Source organism: Garra rufa, chromosome 5 (assembly GCF_049309525.1).
Source record: "Garra rufa chromosome 5, GarRuf1.0, whole genome shotgun sequence".
In the NCBI taxonomy this organism is placed as follows: Eukaryota; Metazoa; Chordata; class Actinopteri; order Cypriniformes; family Cyprinidae; genus Garra; species Garra rufa.
This window is the reverse complement of record NC_133365.1, coordinates 505,092-525,152: the sequence shown is the minus strand read 5'-3', so window position 1 is coordinate 525,152 and position 20,061 is coordinate 505,092. Positions and strand designations below refer to the sequence as shown.

The following is a 20,061-nucleotide window of genomic DNA, read 5'->3' as shown; positions in this document are numbered from 1 at the left end:
TGCGTGATCGGGGCGTGCGTAGAGAAGTGAAAGTAACGCGATTGGTTCTGCTGGTTCCTAAACACAGAAGACATCCACAGTCAGTTTCCGTCAACCAGCAGCTCGCTACAGACGCTAAGACAAAATAAAACCCTGTTTTGAGAATATAGCGCACCTGCAAATAATGGGAAGGAGTGTTGTGCACTCATATACCGCTGTCAGCTGTGTGTTTGTCGCTCAGGCCCGTTAGGCTCGAGTCTGTTAGCGTTAGCCGCCTGCAGCTGTCGTGCGCACTCGCGGGGGCAAAATGGTGAGTTTGAGATTTCCAGCTTGTTTTACGTTAATCGCTTAAAAGGTCGTATTTGTCTGTTTGAGGATGGTTGTATAACTAGTAAGCCGCATAGCTGCTCGCGTTGCATGGTCCCAGATGTTTTTGTGATAATGATACGTGACGTTCAGATTGGAGCTCGTAGCTAACACAAGCAGCTAGATGTCGGCTGTATGTCAAAACATCGTGAGCCGCCTGCCTTCATTGCATTTTAGGTGTTACAGACCCGCCGGTGATGCCTCACAAATACGTCCTCGATAGGGAAAAGCCCACTGGGGTGGTTTGACACACAGCCGTCGTGTAGAATTGACAGCTCGATATGTGCTGCAGACTATGACTAAGAGGTCGAGATATTCAGGCCATCATTGGCAGTCTAACAAGAAAGTCTGTGAGCAAATATGATACACGCCAAGGGAACACAACCGAGTGTACCTGCTAGTCTGTAAAAATAAGGATGCGAATCGTAAGGATTCTACTTCCGATTTCTTCTTAATGATTCTGGGTCATTAACGATTCCTTTACTACTTCTGAGGAAGAAATGTTTTTTAAAATACTTCCTTCAACAGTCTGTTGCCAATTCCTGAGGTAATTTCTGGATTCAACAGAACAAGTATAGGACCTAACAAATCAGAAATACGATTTATGATTTTAAATTCTTATGAAATATCTGTTTACACACTGTTTAAAGGCTTTTCACACACTTTTAGGGTACTTTGATTAAAAAAATAAACACATAACGTTAAATTGCATAAATTAATACAAGTTATCTTTTTTGATTTCATGGTCACTATAAAGACTGACAGACCTGATCACCATGATTTGTGGTTGCATGGACAACTATGTAAATAAAAATATTGTTTTGCCTTTCATATGGGGAAAAAAAAAATATTGTGGATTTGGAATAATGTCACATTAGTCATTTACTTGGCAGAGAAATTATTGCCAGTTCCTTCGTAAGGAAATTTACACTCCTCTACTTCGATTCCTTACTTATGAGGAAGAAGTATTTGTAAAAACACTTCCCTCAACAGTCTTGTTGTCAATTCTTGAGAACATTTCTGGTTTTACCAGAACAAATATAGGACCTAAGAAATCAGAGATTTAAATATGATAAAATACCATTTTGCAATATCAAGCAGCTTAACAAAGGCTTTTGTACAATGAAAATAACTGAAAGATGATACCGGAAGCCTTGCACATTCAAGCTACAAGTACATTAAAAAAATAAGGTGGATGATGAAATAACCATGTTCTGGAAGTAAAAAAAAAAAATATATTTTATATAATAACTTTTAAAATGTGAAAGACAGATGTAGTTTGAGCTATGAAGTTGTTAATCAATGATATATGATCTGTTGAAGCCATCAGACCATGTATGTTTAAAAAAAAAAAAAAGATGTTCAGCATCAGAATTCTTCATGAAGAACTACATTACCCATGATTCTGCAGAGAAACCACCAATCAGAGAATTGTGGCAGGCAAATTTGAGTATCAGCTGTGATCTTACTTCAGCCATTTTTAATCAGATTGCCAAATGCTGACATTTTTACGAAATGTCAAGTCATTGAGACATTTATTTGATCCAAAGTACAGCGAAAACAGTAAAATGTTGAAATAGTTTTACTGTTTAAAATAACTGCTTTCTATTTGAATATATTTAAAAATGTAATTTATTCCTGTGATTTCATTGCTGAATATGTAGCATCATAATCTTAGTCAATTGATCTCTAAGAAATCTTATCTGAAATCTTATTTTGATTTGCTGCACACATTTTTTAAAATTAATATTATGTTAATTTTTTTTTTCAGGTTCACAAGAACAGCATTTATCTGAACTAGAAATCTTTTGTAACATTATAAATGTCTTTATCATCACGTTTTATTAAATAAAAGTATTAATTTCTATAATTTCTTCCCCCCTTTTTATTTATTTCAGATAAATGCTGATCTTTGGATCTTTCTATTCATCAAAGAATCCTGAAAAAAAAGTACTGAACTGTTTTAAAAATTGATGATAATATAAAAAAAAATGTTTCTTGAGCAGCAAATCAACATATTCGAATAATTTCTGAAGGATCATGTGACACTGAAGACCGGAGTAATGATGCTGAAAATTACATTTAAATAGAAAGCAGTTATTTTCAATAGTAAAAATGTTTCACAATATTACTGCTTTTGCTGTATATGGATTAAATTCTTAAAAAAAAACATTAGAAATATACCTGTTCAAAAACTTTTGACTGGTAATGTATGTATTTAATTATGCGCCACTCACTGAATTATATTAAATATTGATGAGATTGTGTGATGAAGAATGCACGTCCAAGAACTATTAATGGAACGGGACAAGAAAAGAAAAGAACAAAAGATTCAGTCCAATATTTAAAAGAAAAAATGATAGATTGTTGATGTTGATTTTATTTTCGGATGCAAAATACAGCCATATACATGGAAATGTGTGCTTCAACTCACGATAACATGAGGTTGTGTTCTGTATGTTTCATAATGCACAAACCAGCATGAGCTTGTAATCTATGCCACACTTTTAATTTGTCTTTTTGTGTTAAATAGTCCGAAAGGTCTCCGGTATTCACTGATAGTATTGTTCTTTTTGTCAACTCATTCAACCATTTGTTTGAGTTTGTTCTAGTATGTGTGTGGGGTGTGGCGTTTCTGCTTGCATTCCTACACCCTAAACTGTTTGACAGTATCTCGGACAGTATTGCTTTCAACACAATTGAATTATAGTCCTCAAATTATTCTTAAACTGCAACAATATTTGATTTTGTATTGCTTAATCCTAATTGATATTGATAATGTGTGTTGACACATGTCTAAATGACTGTGAAGCAAGTTGTGAAACTTCACAGTTCAGCTATTGTTTTACATGTAAGTGAAGAGAAAACAAATAAACTAATAATAAAACCCAAATATTGACTTGGAGCTATATGTTAGTGCTTAGCAAACCTTTGTGCCTCACAGGTAGGATTAAGAACACGAACCGGTTCTTATTCAGAAGCTGACAGAAGTTAATTAGAATTTACTGGCGTGTGATTCAGTGCTCGTGAATTCAATGCCGTTGTTGATGTAGGTGAAAGTTTCCCTAAGCGTGAAGGACTTCTTTTCTTCTTTTTGCAGGTGTTGTTGTTGAATCCACTGGAGAATCTGAAGACCTACATAAGTAACCGTCCACCACTGGTCATTTTTATGGTCAGCGTCAGTGCCGTGGCTATCGCTTTTCTCACTATAGGATACTTCTTTAAGATCAAGGAGATCAAATCACCTGAAATGACTGAGGTAGGAAATGACTTGGTGTAGATCAAATGTGTGAACCTTTGAAAATATGTGAGAATGTAATAGTTAATAATTAGTAGAGCAGTTTTTTTTATTTCTATCATGAGTATGGTATTTACTGATATTTTAAATGAACAAATTATGTTTGTTTTAATTTAAGTTTTAGTAATGTCATTTTATTTTAGGATTTTGATAAAGCTTTTTTTATTTGCATTTTATTTCAGTTTTATTTATCTACTATTAGTTTTGTATAATTTTTGTTTATTTATGTATATTTGTATTTATTTCAGTTCATCATCAACATTTACATTTGTTTTAGTTTTTTTGATTTAATTATTTATGTATGGTTTTTTTTTTTGTCAAATTCCAATTGCTATTAATGATTTCTACTATTAGAAGTTTCCAGAAAGACCATTGAAACAAGTGTGTATAAATATTATATAATAGTTAATGTCTATTTTTTTAAATTTTCATCTAATATTCTGTTCTAAATTATTCAGCTTTATTTCGATTATGACAATGTAGTAGACCAGGGGTGCCCAAACTTTTTCTGAGAGGGCCACATAATTTTCTTTTCTTTAATGGGGGGCCGGTCGGTTTATAAAAGAAAATTCCATGGGCTGGACTGACCACTAGTATTATTATTATTATTTTATTATGATTTTACCTGTATTTACTTTACCTTTTAATGCTAGAATAGTTTATTATTTTGTTATGCACCACACAGACAAATTATCATTTCTTTTCAAAAGATATACAGGTGCATCTCAATAAATTAGAAAGTCATGGAACAGTTAATTTATTTCAGTAATTCAACTGAAATTGTGAAACTTGTGTATTAAATAAATTTAATGCACACAGACTGAAGTAGTTTAAGTCTTTGGTTCTTTTAATTGTGATGATTTGGCTCACATTTAACAAAAACCCATCTCAACAAATTAGAATATGGTGACATGCCAATCAGATAATCAACTCAAAACATCTGCTAAGGTTTCCTGAGCCTTCAAAATGGTCTCTGAGTTTGATTCACTAGGCTACACAATCATGGGGTAGACTGCTGATCACCCCAAGGAGGGTAAGCCACAAACATTCATTGCCAAAGAAGCTGGCTGTTCACAGAGTGCTGTATCCAAACATGTTAACTGAAAGTTGAATGGAAGGAAAAAGTGTAGAAGAAATAGACGCACAATAGGGATGCTCATATTGACCGTTTAACCGTTAACCGTCAGTAAGAATTTTAACCGATTATTACTATCAGTTAAACGGTTTAAAAAATATATATAATAATAATATATTATAATTTTTACGTTTGCTGCATGGTGAAAGAAAAAATAATGTTTACTCGCGGAAGCGTGTGGACACGTGCAGTGCGGCTGTTAAGACATATTTTGCTGAGTAAGCACCTGCTTTAACTTCTCTTAGTTTGTGTAACTCGTGTAAGTAGCCTATGCAACATGATGGCAATGGCGATATTGGGTTATCAGAGAGTGAATCCATGAATAAATGTATTCAAATTCTGAATTAATTATAGTCTAAAAACTGCGCGCTCCCCTTACAAGCACTGGAAAGCTCTCATACATTACTGTAGTTAATCGCAATCTCACAAAGTTAATAAAAAGTAATAAAATAACCTTTACTCTGTAAATGAATCTCTTATTTACATCATGTCTACACTTTCTTTGTTTTTATGAGAGAGCTCGTGGAGGTATAGAATTCAGCAGAATTGAAACCGGCACTTTGAGTGGTGAGAGGATCGTAACATAGCCGCCTCTGATTGGCCATTGCTATAATGTAATCAACAGAAATGTCTGTGATTGGCTATTGAAAACTGTGAAAACACGTTTCTCCACATATGACTAGTGGATGAAAAGACCCGAACCGCAAATTTAAAGGATTTTTGTGAAGTGTTTTTGTCACGGATCTAAGCGTTAACAGACAGCGTCCCAGTCTATCTGTACAGCATGTCCACATGTTAAAAACTGAGGTATAGGCTGGTCCGCTATATGTTTTTATGTCCGACGAGAAGAACAAGACCGGTACCTTTCTTCAAAGCGCATAGAAGGATTCAGTGTGTTTTAGTTTTGTCATCTTAATTAGGTAGTTATTTAATTTATACATATTTAGTGTAGGCCTTTTTATATTCTTTTTTTTTATTCATTCTTATTTTCTCTGTTCTCAGAAGCGCTGCTCATGCGTGATAATTTGAGTATATGAATGCAGTTTTTGTTGTTGCTCTGTATGCTGCTGTTTGCACGTTAAAATAAAACATTTGCTTGTATTTTTATGTATCATCACAGATACTCGTGCATTCTATTTTTATTTTAAACGAATTTATTATTCTAATTTTATCAGTTAACGGTTAATGATCGGATAACGAGCAGCGGTTGTCGGTCAGGAAAATTAACCGAAATGAGCATCCCTAACGCACAACCAACTGAGAAAACCGCAGCCTTGAGAGACTTGTCAAGCAAAATCGATTCACGAATTTGGGTGAACTTCACAAAGAATGGACTAAGACTGGGGTCAAGGCATCAAGAGCCACCACACACAGACATGTCAAGGAATTTGGCTACAGTTGTTGTATTCCTCTTGTTAAGCCAGTCATGAACCACAGACAACATCAGAGGCATCATACCTGGGCTAAGGAGAAGAAGAAATGGACTGTTGCCCAGTGGTCCAAAGTCCTCTTTTCAGATGAGAGCAAGTTTTGTATTTCATTTGGAAACCAAGGTCCTGGGGCCTCATGTATCAACGCTGCGTACGCACAAAAACTTTGCGTACGCCAGATTTCACGCTCACGTTTGGATTTACTAACGATGAAATTAACGTGAGAATGTGCGTTGATCCACGCCAACTCCATGTCTGGCGTACGTGTATTTTTTGTGCGTGTGTTTGTTTTATTTCCCTTGGCGACTCCTAGAGGCAATTATTTTAAATTGCACACTACAAAGTATCGCACCAACACATGTGGAAAACATTGCTATTAATTTATAATTGATAAAATGGGTTAATTGAGACAATATTTTTCTACCAATTATGTGATTTAGAACATATAAAAGCATTTGCAAATGTATACATCCTCTTAGTCTATGGCAATGGCAGTGTTGGCCTTATTGGAGGACATTGTCAATGGCCAAATCCGAAGGGAACGCGTTTTTAGGGATCACAGTGATTTTCTGGCCCACGATGATGACTGGCTTATAAGCCGTTTCAGATTTCCAAGAGCTATCCTCTTGGAGCTCTTTGCTGAGTTGGGTCCAAATTTGGAGACAGCGAGGAGCCACGCATTACCCGTTCCCTTACAGGTGCTGATAACGCTTGGTTTCCTGGCAAATTGTTCTTTCCAAAGGGAACTGGCAGATCGCTCGGGGTTAAGCCAGTCGTCTTTGAGCCGTGCAATGCCAGCTGTATGGGACGGGATCATCCGCATGTCTAGCAGGTATATAAGATTTCCATACCATGCAGTTGACCAGCCAAACAAAGCGCAATTTGCAGCGATCACCGGTTATCCTAATGTAAGCGCAAGCGATCGACTGCACGGACATTGCTATAAAGGCGCCATCTGAAGAACAATTTGGATACGTGAATCGGAAACAGCTAAGTTTTACTTTATTTTATTTTATTGAGCGTAATTATTTAACTGCATATCAGGAGACCGCGGTTATCCATTAAAGACGTGGCTGTTAACCCCCCTCAACAACCCACAAACTGACCAAGAGCGCAGATACAATGATGCCCATTCTCGCACTTGTAGAGCGGGCGATTGGGCAGCTGAAATGCCGGTGGCACCAGAGCCGTGCACAGACCTTTTGAGGGGCATGTGCTGAAACTGAAAAAAGGGCACCCCCCCGCCCCAACCCCTCCACCACCAAAAAAATAACACACAATAATATTCTTATTTTATATTTAATTAGTATTAATAACTTTTATACAGATAATATACATATAGAGGGTATGTAAATATCTTATGTGTGTGTATATATATATATATATATATATATATATCTTATGTAAACTAATTCAAACAACACTGCGATCCACTGGGATGTCCCTCTCAATGGCTATATAGGCTATATAATATGATGAAATATTAATAAATTACATCATGTAATTTACAAGCATCAGCAAATTCAGCAGATAACCATAAAATCAAAATAGAAATTTCTTATAAAATATTTTACCTAGCTGACAAGGATCACTTGGTTGCTTTGTGTCACACTAAATCACATTATGTCAACATCACACCGTGTGGTGAGGCATTATATGAACCTTTATAGACATAGGCCTACTGTTTATTTCATAAAGACAACGTTGCACTTATTCAAACAAGATATTTTACCGTTACAAGACAACGATGTTCATCTGCTTGCGCTCTATGACTCTGACTGATGCGCTGAATCGTAGGCTAAGTCGCAGCGCTGTTTTCCTCTTAACCTGCACCTTTACATCGGAACATTTCTTTTTTAATTCATTCACAGTGCGATGTTCAAACCCCACTGCGTTAACCGCGTCAGCTAAACTCTCCCACTCTATTATTTTTTTTATTTTTTTATTTTTTACAAACTTGCAAATAACAGTTTTTCTCCGGTCTACCGGTGAGGAGCACCTTCAAATCACATTCTGTTAAGTTTCTCTTGCTTGCTTTTTCGTTTGGTTTTGCCAAAGTGGAGTCATTACCATATTAATACGGGGGAGGAGGCAGGGAGGGGTTTTGCGCTCGTGCATGTGCGCTCAATTTCACGTTAATTCAGATGTACAAAGAGATATGCGTGGAATTCCGCGTACGCAGTGTTTCATACATCTGATTTTTTTACTGCGTACGCACATTTACAGCTTTGTCCGTACGCTATGTTTTAGTATGAATTCAACGCAAGTCTTTGTACATGAGGCCCCTGGAGTCTGGAGGAAGAGCGGAGAAGCTCACAGCCCAAGTTGGTTGAAGTCCAGTGTTAAGTTTCCACAGTCTGTGATGATTTGAGGTGCAATGTCATCTGCTGCTGTTGGTCCACTGTGTTTTTTGAATCACATGTCAAACTGGGGTAAACTGGGTAACTGGGAGATGAGTGAAGTCTTGCTTTTGCACTTGTTCCACAAGCAGTGCTAGTTTCACCTCAAATGCCATTGAGTCATTTTGCCATCGCTCTGAATTTTCTAGCTGGCTCGCACATCACCTGTTTGGACGCGATGACACGTTATGTTGAATGTACCATTCTGTTGGTGAATTTAACAAATAATTAGGCTATTTTAATTACTAAGGGAAATTTTAGTTTGAAAGCCAACCTTTATTATCAAATAGCAACATGATATAAGTAAAACATATATTTAAAATTACATTTTCAAAATATGTTTCTGGCATTGTTCAGAGGGTCGGTCCGAATGTGGGGGCGGGCCGCATTCGGTCATGTTTGCCTCTGCGTTAATATTGAACAGGAAATGCTGGAGATAAACTTTACTTTGGAATTAATCAATTTTGTAAATATTGTCTTTTCATTTCCCTCTAGGATTGGAACACCTTCCTTCTCCGATTCAACGAGATTGACTTTTGCATCTCAGAAAACGAGACCCTCAAGCACAGCTTGAATGAGTCCATCACACCAGAGAGCACAGTGACCAGCAGTCAAACACGATCCAGCACCCAGTCGCCACCCCTACTGGAAGACCCGGGCCCGATCAACATCTCTGTGCCAATCACGTTGACCCTGGATCCACTGAGGCCATTTGGGGGCTACTCACGCAATATTACCCATCTCTATGCCAGTGTGCTTGGGCAGCAAGTTGGCCTTGCTAGTATGTCTCTATATTTTTTTTTCCTGTGTGTGGGTTTTTGTTGGAAATTTAACTTGGACTTGTGCCATCTGATAACATACTTGCATGTGGTCATTGATTTTGTCAGCTGTTTTTTTCCCCCCTTGTTTCCCAACTTGGATATTTGTACTATGCACTAAGAAGTTTGCAGTTCCTTGATGGGGAAACAGCCTATGTTTGAATGTGGACAGCTATATCCTTCAACGGGGAAAGTCCATTAAGGGTGTGTTCACACTTGTAGTTTGGTTCTCTTGGTTTATTTGATCCGGACCAGCAGTCGCGCCAGAGTTCGTTTTATATGAACCAAACATGAACCAAGTGTGAACACACCCTGAAACGCATAACATACTCAAATCATAGATGAAGTCTGACAATAAAGATATCAAACATTTAGCTTCTTTAGTTAGAATCGTGTTAAACATAAAATTGGTCTGACATATCAGTTAGAACATTTTTAGAGTTGCTTATCTCTTCCTCATGCTGTGTCTGCTGTACCATCATGGAATTATCTCTTGACCCACTGAACATGAAATTTACTATTTATTATTACTTAACAGCAATGTTTCAGATTCATATCTATATGTAAAAAAACAGCAATGGCACCTTTTCTGTGGCGTACAGTATCTTAAAATACATCAAATTAATATATTTTCCCTCTCTCTTTTGGAAAAAAAAAACATAAGTTGCAGACTTCTTTATTAGTACACATTGAGTTGTGGGCTCTATTACCTAAAAGGGCATTTATGGTTGCAAACACTGAAACTCAAAATTATATAACATCAAGGCTTATTGCATATTTGGTGTACTATTTCACATAAACTACCATTCAGAAGTTTGGGGTCAGTAGGGTTTTTTAAAAATGTGTTTGAAAAAGTATATTATGTTTACCAAGGCTGCATTTATTTGATTTAAAATGCAGTGTTTTATAATATTATTGCAGTTTAAAATATATATATATATTTTTTTTATTTAAATGTATTTTGTAATGTAATTTATTCCTATAATGGCAAAGTAAATTTTTCAGCAGCCTTTACTGCAGTCTTCAGTGTCACATGATACTTCAGAAATCATTCTAATATGCAGATTTGGTACTGAAGAAACATTTCTTATTATTACCAGATTATTTTATCTTAAAAAAACAGTTGTGCCGCTCAGTATTTTTGTAGAAACTGTTTTTGTCCCCACAATATTTGATGAACAAAGTTTGAAAGAATAGCGTTTGTTTGAAATTAAAATTTAGTGTAACTTGAAAATCATTTGTCACAAAGGTTATTAATTAATGTATAACATATTATGATTACATAATATTAGTTACAAACGAGAAGTTCCCAGACAGTGCTAGTGAAATTTACAGTAAGTATGCTTGGAAATGGAGCAGAATTCTTTTGAGCAGAAAGTCTGTTTCAGTCAAATAGATCAGACTGGAAAGTCCTCACTGTGTTTTATTATTATTTTTTTTCTTCCCTTTTCTCTCCTGGTGTTGTGGCTGAACGTAGTCCAGTTAAAACAATGGTCCTTTGTTCACAAAGGGATAACAGTGGGAGAGAGGCCAGAGCTGAATACCTTCTAGATATCACTTGCAGGCATATCTGAGCTCCCTTTGTTTTGCAGAACATGCTGACTCTGTGTGGGTGTGTTTGTGTCATTAAAGGCAGAGAGGCCCATGAAGAGATGAACATCACTTTCACACTGCCGGTAGCCTGGAACTCAGATGAATGCGTTCTGCATGGTCGTTGTGAGCAGATGGTCTTCAGCACCTGTATGACCATCACAGCAGCCAGTAATGTCTTCCCAGTCACAGTGTAAGTGTCCGTACAAACATACATCCCAAATCACCTTACATTTTTGTGTATGACAGGATATCTGTTATCAATAAAGATAAAAACCTGAAAAAGCTATATATTCACAATAATCCGTGGATCATTCGTTTAGTAATTTAAAAAAAATTATTTAATATTGAAAGAAGAAAAATTAGCCTCTGCTCCAGTTTGGGTTGTGTTGAGCCATTCGTTAATCTGGTTGTTTGATGAGAAAAATAAGAAATGTAGTTGCAATAAACATGTTAATTATCTGTACAACTGCAGCAGCGGAGGACTATTATTCTGCCATGCCAAACTGAGGAAGAACTAATGATGGAATTTGATCCTTGGCTGACCAATGAGCATAAAGGGCCTTTTCATTCCAGCCCATCTGTAGAAATCAAATATTGTTTATTCGGTTTTTTTTCCACCCGTGAATGACAAGTGAATAAGCTGAATTCTTTCTTCTTTTCGTTTTGTTACTTTTCTGCTTTCGATACTAAATCAAAAAACGACTGCATGAATGGTACTTAAACGTAGTGCAGTAGTTTACATCATTTTGTAATTTGATTAATTTAGATTTAGTTTTAATTGAAATTGTAGTCCATGCTGTCTGTTCTCCAAACCACTTGTCTTCTGTAGGGTTGCAGGGATGCAGGACAATTTTAGTGATATTAGTAAGTATAAGTGATATGTGACCCTGGACCACAAAACCATAAGAGTCATAATTGTCCATTTTTTTTTTTATCAGGATGTATACATAATTTGAAAGCTGAATAAATAAGCTTTCCATTGATGTATGGATTGTCGGACAATATTTGGCCGAGATGCAACAGTTTGAAAATCTGCTATCTGAGGGTGCAAAAAAATCTAAATATTGAGAAAATTGCTTCAAAAGTTGTCTAAATTAAGTTCTTAATGCATATTACTAGTCAGAAATTAAGTTTTGATATATTTATAGTAGGACATTTACAAAAAATATTCATGGAACTTGTCCTAATGATTTTTGGCATAAAAGAAAAATTGATAATTGACAACCCACACAGTGTTTTTTTTTTTTTTTTTTTTTTTTTTTTTTTTACAAATATACCTGTGGTACTTACTACTGTTTTTGGTCCAAGGTCACATTTGTTTTTGCATTCAAAATTATTTTTTCTGTACCCAAAAATGTGAATTTTCTGTTGCTTTGATTTATTTCAAGTCAAAGGCTTTTGGCACCTGAGAGTCTAGAAAGCATACACAGGCAAGACAAAATTAATAAACATGGCTCCTGAAAATATATTGAGGTCTTATGAAGCAAAACAATTATTCTGCGCAAGAAACTGAACATTATGTACAGCATCATCATTACCTGTAATTCACAGCCTCAGGCAAACGGTCCAGAGTGATGTCCGATTCGCAAACAAATCATTCTTTTTAACTGGTTCTGTCAAATTATCTAGATGAACCAGTTCACCAAATTGGACTGAACCATCTGAAACAGTTTGCAGCTCAAGCAGCACAGCTCTACAAGTTACTTGGCCAAAACTCGATTTTTGGATGTGCCAAATGATCCAATATAAAAGCAAATGATGCTGGTTTTTGCCAACTCATTCAGCACTGCAGTCCATCTAACAGTACAATGAACTGAGGAAATAGTTTTTCTGGAGAACTGAATTGATAATACGAGCAAGCATGAACCAAGCACTTAAATGAAGAGGAGAAAATTAAGTTTTATGCTTTCTCATATTTTATGTAAAAAAAATAAAAATAAAAGAAAGAGTTGATAAAGACTTTTTTTCTTCACATGCTTTAAACATGTAAAACATTCATTTTTCAGATCGTTATTGGGTGTTTAATTGCATTATTATGTAAACAAACTGGTAAATCCTTTTTTTTTTTTTTTTTTTTTTTAACCAGTTCATTGAAACAAACTGAAAGAACCTGTTTGTGGAAAAGATTCACTGGACTTTCCTGTTTGCCTGAGGCTGTGAATTACAGTTAATAATGTTCAGTTGTATAGCACGTAGATCATTTGGCTTCATTATACATCAATATATCGTCAGGAGCCATTAATTTTGTCTTGCCTGATAGGCTTTTTATAACTCTCAACTGAGACTAGCTACTGACTTGCGTTTTTTGAATCACCAAGGACCGTGATTCAGCTAAAAATCTCTTTTACTGTTCTACTGAAGAAAAACAAAAAGTCACCTTCATCTTGGATGGCCTAAGGGTGAGCAAACTGACAGCAAATTATCATTATTCTGTGAACTATCCCTTCAACTGTCCCAGACAGCCGAAACAAAGAGAACATACACAGAGGGTACACGGTTGACTTGGAGCATATTGCAAATTTGTGTTGCATAACTAAGGGTTGCTTTTAAGGGCCCTAATTGGGTTTTCCTTTATCTAGAAGGATTAATTGATGCCTTGTTTTGAAAATCCTCTGCAGGCAGCCACCTCACTGTGTCCCAGAGACCTACAGCAATGCCACATCCTGGTACAAGATTTTCACCACAGCACGAGATTCGGACACTAAGTACACACAGGAGTACAACCCGTTCTGGTGTTACAAAGGTGCCATTGGGAAGGTGTATCATACACTGAATCCCAAGCTCACTGTCATCGTTCCAGATGTGAGTATTTTAGTGTGATTTTAAATGCCTTGTGAAAGTACAGTACTAATGTATAGCAGACATAACACCCTAGCAACCACACCAGCCAGCTACCAGCATTTTTTATAATTTTCACAAAATATTCACAAATGTACTAGGGAACTTGTTTTTATGCATCTGCCTCTTGATTTCGCAACCCATTTTACTTTAACAATTTATCAAATTTCCAAATAAAACAACTAAATATACACAAAATATTAGATGGCACTTGACTTTTCCATCCGCCCAGCAGTTTCTCAATTTTATATCCATAATTTGACTAAATATTCACAAAGGTAAGAAGGAACTTAAAAAAATGGATTTTGCAACCTATTTTACTTTTAATAATCAGATAAATTTCCAAACAAAACAAATAAATAGGATGACACAAAATATAAGATGAAACTTGGCTTTATCCGTATGCCTATTGATTTTGTGACTCATTTTATATCCATAATTTGACAAATTCCAAAATAAGCAACTAAATATTTACAAAATGTAGGATCATCCACCCATCCATTTTTACAACCCATTTTACTTCCATAATTTGACAAATTTCCAAATAAAACAACTAAATATGCGCAAAATATTGGATGGAACTTGACTTTTCCATCTGTCCAGCAATTTCTCGATTTTATATCCATAATTTGACAAATTTCCAAATAAAACTAAATATTGACAAAGGTGAGAAGGAACTTAAAAAAAATGGATTTCGCAACCTTTTTTACTTTAATAATTGACAATTTTTAAATAAAACAACAAAATGTACACAAATGTAGGATGGAACTTGATTTCATCCATCTGCACATTACATTTTAACCATCCATTTTATATCCATTATTTAACAAAATTTCAAATAAAACAATAGAATATTCACAAAATTTTGAACGAAACTTTATTTTTATCCATCTGCCAACTAATTTTGCAACCCATTTTACTTGTATAATTTGACATTTCCGCACAAAACAACAATATACAAAAAATATATAATGAAACTTGACTATAGGACTTGACTACCCACTGAGTTCACAACTTATTTTATATCCATAATTTGACGCATTCTGAAATACTAAATAAAACTAAATATTCACAAAATGTAGGCAGAAACTTTGCCTTAAATGCATGCATTCTTTCCTCAACACTTGAATGTGGGCAAGTTTCATTAAAAGAGCAACTTTTTGAACGATAAGCTGGGAAAATTTGTGTTTATGTCAAAAACCATATCCAGATCGGATTCAGAAAGATAATCAAAACATTGATGGAGTGGATTACTTCCATCAAAGCTTGCACAATCTTATATCACTTCCTGGGTCGACATTTCATTTGGTAACATTTATTGTTTGTTGATCACGTTATTTTTTCATATGCATCTGCTCACATATGTGATTGTTTCTGCTGGTTCTTTATTGTGTTTTGATCCAGACATTCAGTATACTTTCAGAAAATGTGTAATAGCACCTTCTGCCGTATAACGGTAAAAAAACACGGAAAGCCAGAAAATTGTGTCAATGGCGAGGGAAGCATTGTCTCATAAATGGCAAAAAATCCTGTCAGTAGTGAGGAAAGAGTTAACATCATCCACTTGGGATCATATTAATAAAAACTCATCAATGAAATCAGAACATCTTAGCAACCAATAGTAATATTTCTGGAAACCACCCACAACCCACTAGCATTATGTTGGTGACCACATCTTTATTTTGTATTTTATTTAAAATGTATTAATTTAATTTTTTAATTTGTTGAATTTTATTTTTAATTGATTTTACATTTATTTTAAGTTTATTGTTTTGTTATTGTTATTATTTTATTTTTAAATTAATTGTGTTTTGATTTTATTCTTTTATTTTGCATTTTATTTTGTTTTGTTTTTTTATTTTATTATTTACTTTTATTGTAAGGTTATTTTAAGTTTGGTTTAGCTTAGTTGTTTTATTTATTTTATTTTTGTTTTGTTTTTGTTTTATTTTGTTTTTATTTTCTTTGATTTTATTTTGATTTTGTTTTTATTTTATCATTGTATTTTTTTCTTTTTTTACATTTATTTTATGCTAGTTTAGTTCTTTTAAATTATTTTATCATTGCATTTTTTTATTTTTATTTTGTTTTCTTTTCTTTTACTTTACACTACATTAATTTTGTTAGTTTTGTTTATTTTATATTTTATTTATTTGTTTAGTTTGATTTTACAATTATTTGATTTAGTTTAATTTTGTTTTGTTTTATTTTAAATGTATTAGTTTAGTTTTGTATAATTTATATTAATTTTTTGTTTATTTTTATTTTGTTTTATTTTATTTTAAATTTATTTTTAAAATTTAGCTTTTTAAAATGTATATTATTCTTTTTTGTTTTTATTTTCTTATTTTTCCTTTTATTTTATTTAAAACTTTTTAATTAAGTTTTGATGATTATTTATTTTATTTTATATTATTTTAAAATTATTAGTTTAGTTTATTTCTTTTATTATTGCATTTTTTTTATTTTGTTGTCCATTATTTTACTTTACATATATTTTGTTATTTTAGTTTTGTTTTTATTCATTATTTCTTTTTCTTTTTCACTTGCTATTTACCCTTTTTTGGATATTGATTTGTAAATGTTTATTTTTGTAATGTAGTATTCACATTATAATATACCTGTATTAAAAAGTGATATGTTTTGCTGTGTGACTCTAATCAGACTGATGCCAGTACTGAAAAAAAATAATAATGTGACTGAACAGGTAATGGTCACTGATTATTTTTTACTTTTTATCAATTTGAATTATTATATACAATACTGTATGAGCTATACTGTTATTATTTGTATAAATGTTTTGTAAATTTTAACTCTGGCAAGTTGTGTTGTGCAAGTTGTCATATCCTCACTACAATTCAAAAGTGCACTCTCTTTCCCGATAGGACGATCGCTCCCTCATTAACCTGCACCTCATGCACACCAGCTACTTCCTGTTTGTGATGGTCATCACAATGTTCTGCTATGCAGTCATTAAGGGCAGACCTGGCAAAGTTCGACAGAACAACCCAGATTTCTGTCCAGAAAAGGTACACCTTGATATATTAGATGATCCGTGAGATTAGTCTGCTAGTTAAAGCGTAACTATGCCTGACATGTTAATGTCGTCATCCACCTTGAATGCTGAAAGTGTCTGTTTTTCTCACAGGTGGCCTTGTCTGCGGGATAGGCGGGGTCGAAGGTGAACATCTGAACCGAAGCATATCGGAAAGGGAAGTGAGAAAACTACATGTTGCCTACTGAACCCAGGAGAAGGGTGCAAAAAAAAAAAAAGCTCTGTGAATGCATTACTCTGCAATGTTGGGTCACTCCAACCAAAGACTTTTAAGTGCCTGTATCTACTGTGTAAATAATGATAGGACTCTTAAATTCAGTACAGAAGCAGTCTGCCTGAGCTTCCCCCTCTGCACCCTGTGCCATCCTGTAAATGTTCAGTATATCCAGTAATCAACAGAGGACAGTGTTTGACTAGAGATGTTCAGATGGGAAATATCACCTCCACTAATCTGATCCCTTTTCACGCTCGCTCTTTGTGTTCGATCAGATCACTTCCCGTGATTTCTTCGGAGGTGAACTTTGCCTTGTCAGTCCTCTTGTGTCTTTGTCTTAATCGATCCTTCATACTTGTCCACTGCAGATCAGCAGTGCCATTTCTTTTGATTCCTCTTTGTGTGGATCTCTGCCACCTACCATGATCAACCTGCTGGTCATGATCTTTGGAAGAGTTCCACTAGAGATAACCGCGGGTTTCTTTTATCATCAGAACCCACGCTGGTTTTATTGTGAACGTGTCTACGTGAGATGCCCGAGTGGAAGTTGACACAGCGCTTGATTAAATTCCTCTTAAAAGCAAATAAAAACATCTTACTCAGAATGTCACCATGTTAGTGAGTCAAGATAAAACGCCTGTTGTTGGATCAATGGATTTGTGTGTTGAAATTGGAATTAACGCAATGATTAATGGCTTTGGGCTTCACGTTTTCTCTGTTTCTAGACACTTCAAATGAATGTATTTGTAAAATCAGCAAATTAACAGCAGTGATGCAGCATCGACCTCTTGTACATTTGACATTGTAGTTAAAAAAAAAAATGTAAATCATTATTGTAGATATTTTTTTGTAATCACATTCATTTTGTTTTCCAGTTTTGTTTTTTACAAAATCATTTCTACCTTTAATCGTTTTCCAACCATCCATTGTGTTTCTTGCCTTTTTATTGTTTCATTTCATGCCTCATTTGATACTTAAAGGAGAAGTTCACTTCCAGAACAAAAATTGTACAGATTATTCACTTACCCCCTTGTCATCCAACATGTTCATGTCTTTCTTTCTTCAGTCATAATGAAACTTCTCTCCATATAGTGGACTTCTATGGTGCCCCTGAGTTTGAACTTCCAAAATGCAGTTTAAATCTAGCTTCAAAGGGCTCTGACAAAGAAGGGTCTTATCTAGTGAAACAATTGGTTATTAAAAAAAAAAAAAAAAAAGACAATTTTCTATACATTTTAACCTCAAATGCTCATCTTGTCTAGCTATGCGTGAACTCTGTGTATTCTGGTTCAGGACAGTTAGGGTACTTCGAAAAACTCCTTTCTCATTTTCTTCCCCAACTTCAAAATTGTCTTGCATCACTGCCCAGTGTTTACAAAGTAAATGTGCAAAGAAGACCAAACGCCTTTCCACAAACAAAGGCAAAGAGTTTTTCGACATACCCTAACTGTCTTGAACCAGAATATACAGAGTACACGCAGAGCTAGACAAGACGAGCATTTGAGGTTAAAAAGTATATGAAATGTAATTTTTTTTCGCTAGATAGAACCCTTCTTCTTCAGCTGGGATCGTTTAGAGCCCTTTTAAACTGGATATAAACTGCATTTTGGAAGTTCAAACTCTAGGGCACCATAGAAGTCCACTATATGGAAAGAAATCCTGAAATATTTTCCTCAAGAAACAATTTCTTTACGACTGAAGAAATAACAACAAAAACATCTTGGATGACAAGGGGGTGAGTGAATGATCTGTAAATTTTCGTTCTGGAAGTGAACTTCTCCTTTAAGCGATGCCTCTGTTTTGTTTTAATCTTAATCTCTTTTGCCTTCCAACCCCTTTTTATTGTGATTAGGTTTTCATTTCCACCAAACGAAATGCATATCATGCATCATATCGCATGAGACATATTACAAGAGAGTGCTTTCCTCCTCCATTCTGTCTAGTTTAGGCTTCTGCATTTTTGTCCTCCACCTACAAAGTTTCACCACTCTTTATCGACGAACCCATTTTCCTATCATGCCTTGCTTAATTACGGCCCTCTTAGGCTGCATCAGTCACGGTTCATCAGCACTCCTCCTCTTCAGCCCATAATAAACAAGCATCCAACCACTAATGTGCCTTTGCACTGTCTCACCCATGTTCACCGCACTGTCTTTTATATGTAAGACCCGTTTCCACCTTCGGTTCAACCTGTTGAGTTTAAAATAAATGCGGATGTACTGCTCACACTGACGACTTCCCACTTCATATCCATATCCAAGTCAAAACTGCAGTAATGGTTGAGAACGAGTGGAATTCACTTGTGTTTTTTCTGTTGATGTATAAGAGTGAACACTTGTTTTACTCGCTAAAGTCCATCCTACAGTAACTAGTTGGATAGATTTTCAAGTTAGGAAAAAAATGCTAAATGATAACATGCTTTGAAACCTCTTTGAATAGCAATATCTTGCATTTGAGGTGTTTATTTGTACATTCGACTGACGCGTTTGTGTTTGTTTTTGAGACATTTGCTCACGTCTAGTTTCTTTTTGGGATTGTAAAATGAGGCTTTCTGATAGCCAGAGCATTCTGCTTCATAATGCATCATTTCTGCGCTCATTAAAGTTGGCCGTTCAGTGCTGCTGGAGGACAATGGAAAATGACAACAAATTCCACGGATGCTGCCTGATGCTCAGATCATATTGATCTTCCCCCCTTGTCCTTCCTTTGGGCTCGTAGCATTTGAGTGAAGTGTATTTGTAAGTGGTAGAAGGTCCTTTCCTTGTCTGAACTCGTGGCGCAAACTCTCGTCGCGAGCCCTTCGACTCGTCCTGATGCATGATTGTAAATGTTCTACCTGCTGACCTGTTTGTATGAGGACAATCCCTCTGTTTTTGTTCTGTTTGTAAGATATTGTAGGCACATGCTTTGCTGAATAAAATCGGAGATAACACTGA

At 35.1% G+C, this 20,061-nt stretch overlaps 1 protein-coding gene across 1 annotated transcript; it reads left to right on the top strand.

The window, feature by feature from the left end:
* Window positions 1-66: 66 nt before the first annotated feature.
* On the top strand, window positions 67-20,061 carry tmem248 (transmembrane protein 248). Its single transcript, XM_073840534.1, has 7 exons — window positions 67-289; window positions 3,446-3,604; window positions 9,103-9,388; window positions 11,058-11,208; window positions 13,637-13,820; window positions 16,742-16,885; window positions 17,005-20,061. The coding sequence occupies exons 1-7, from the start codon at window positions 287-289 to the stop codon at window positions 17,023-17,025; spliced, it is 948 nt and encodes a 315-aa protein (XP_073696635.1). The 5' UTR covers window positions 67-286; the 3' UTR covers window positions 17,026-20,061.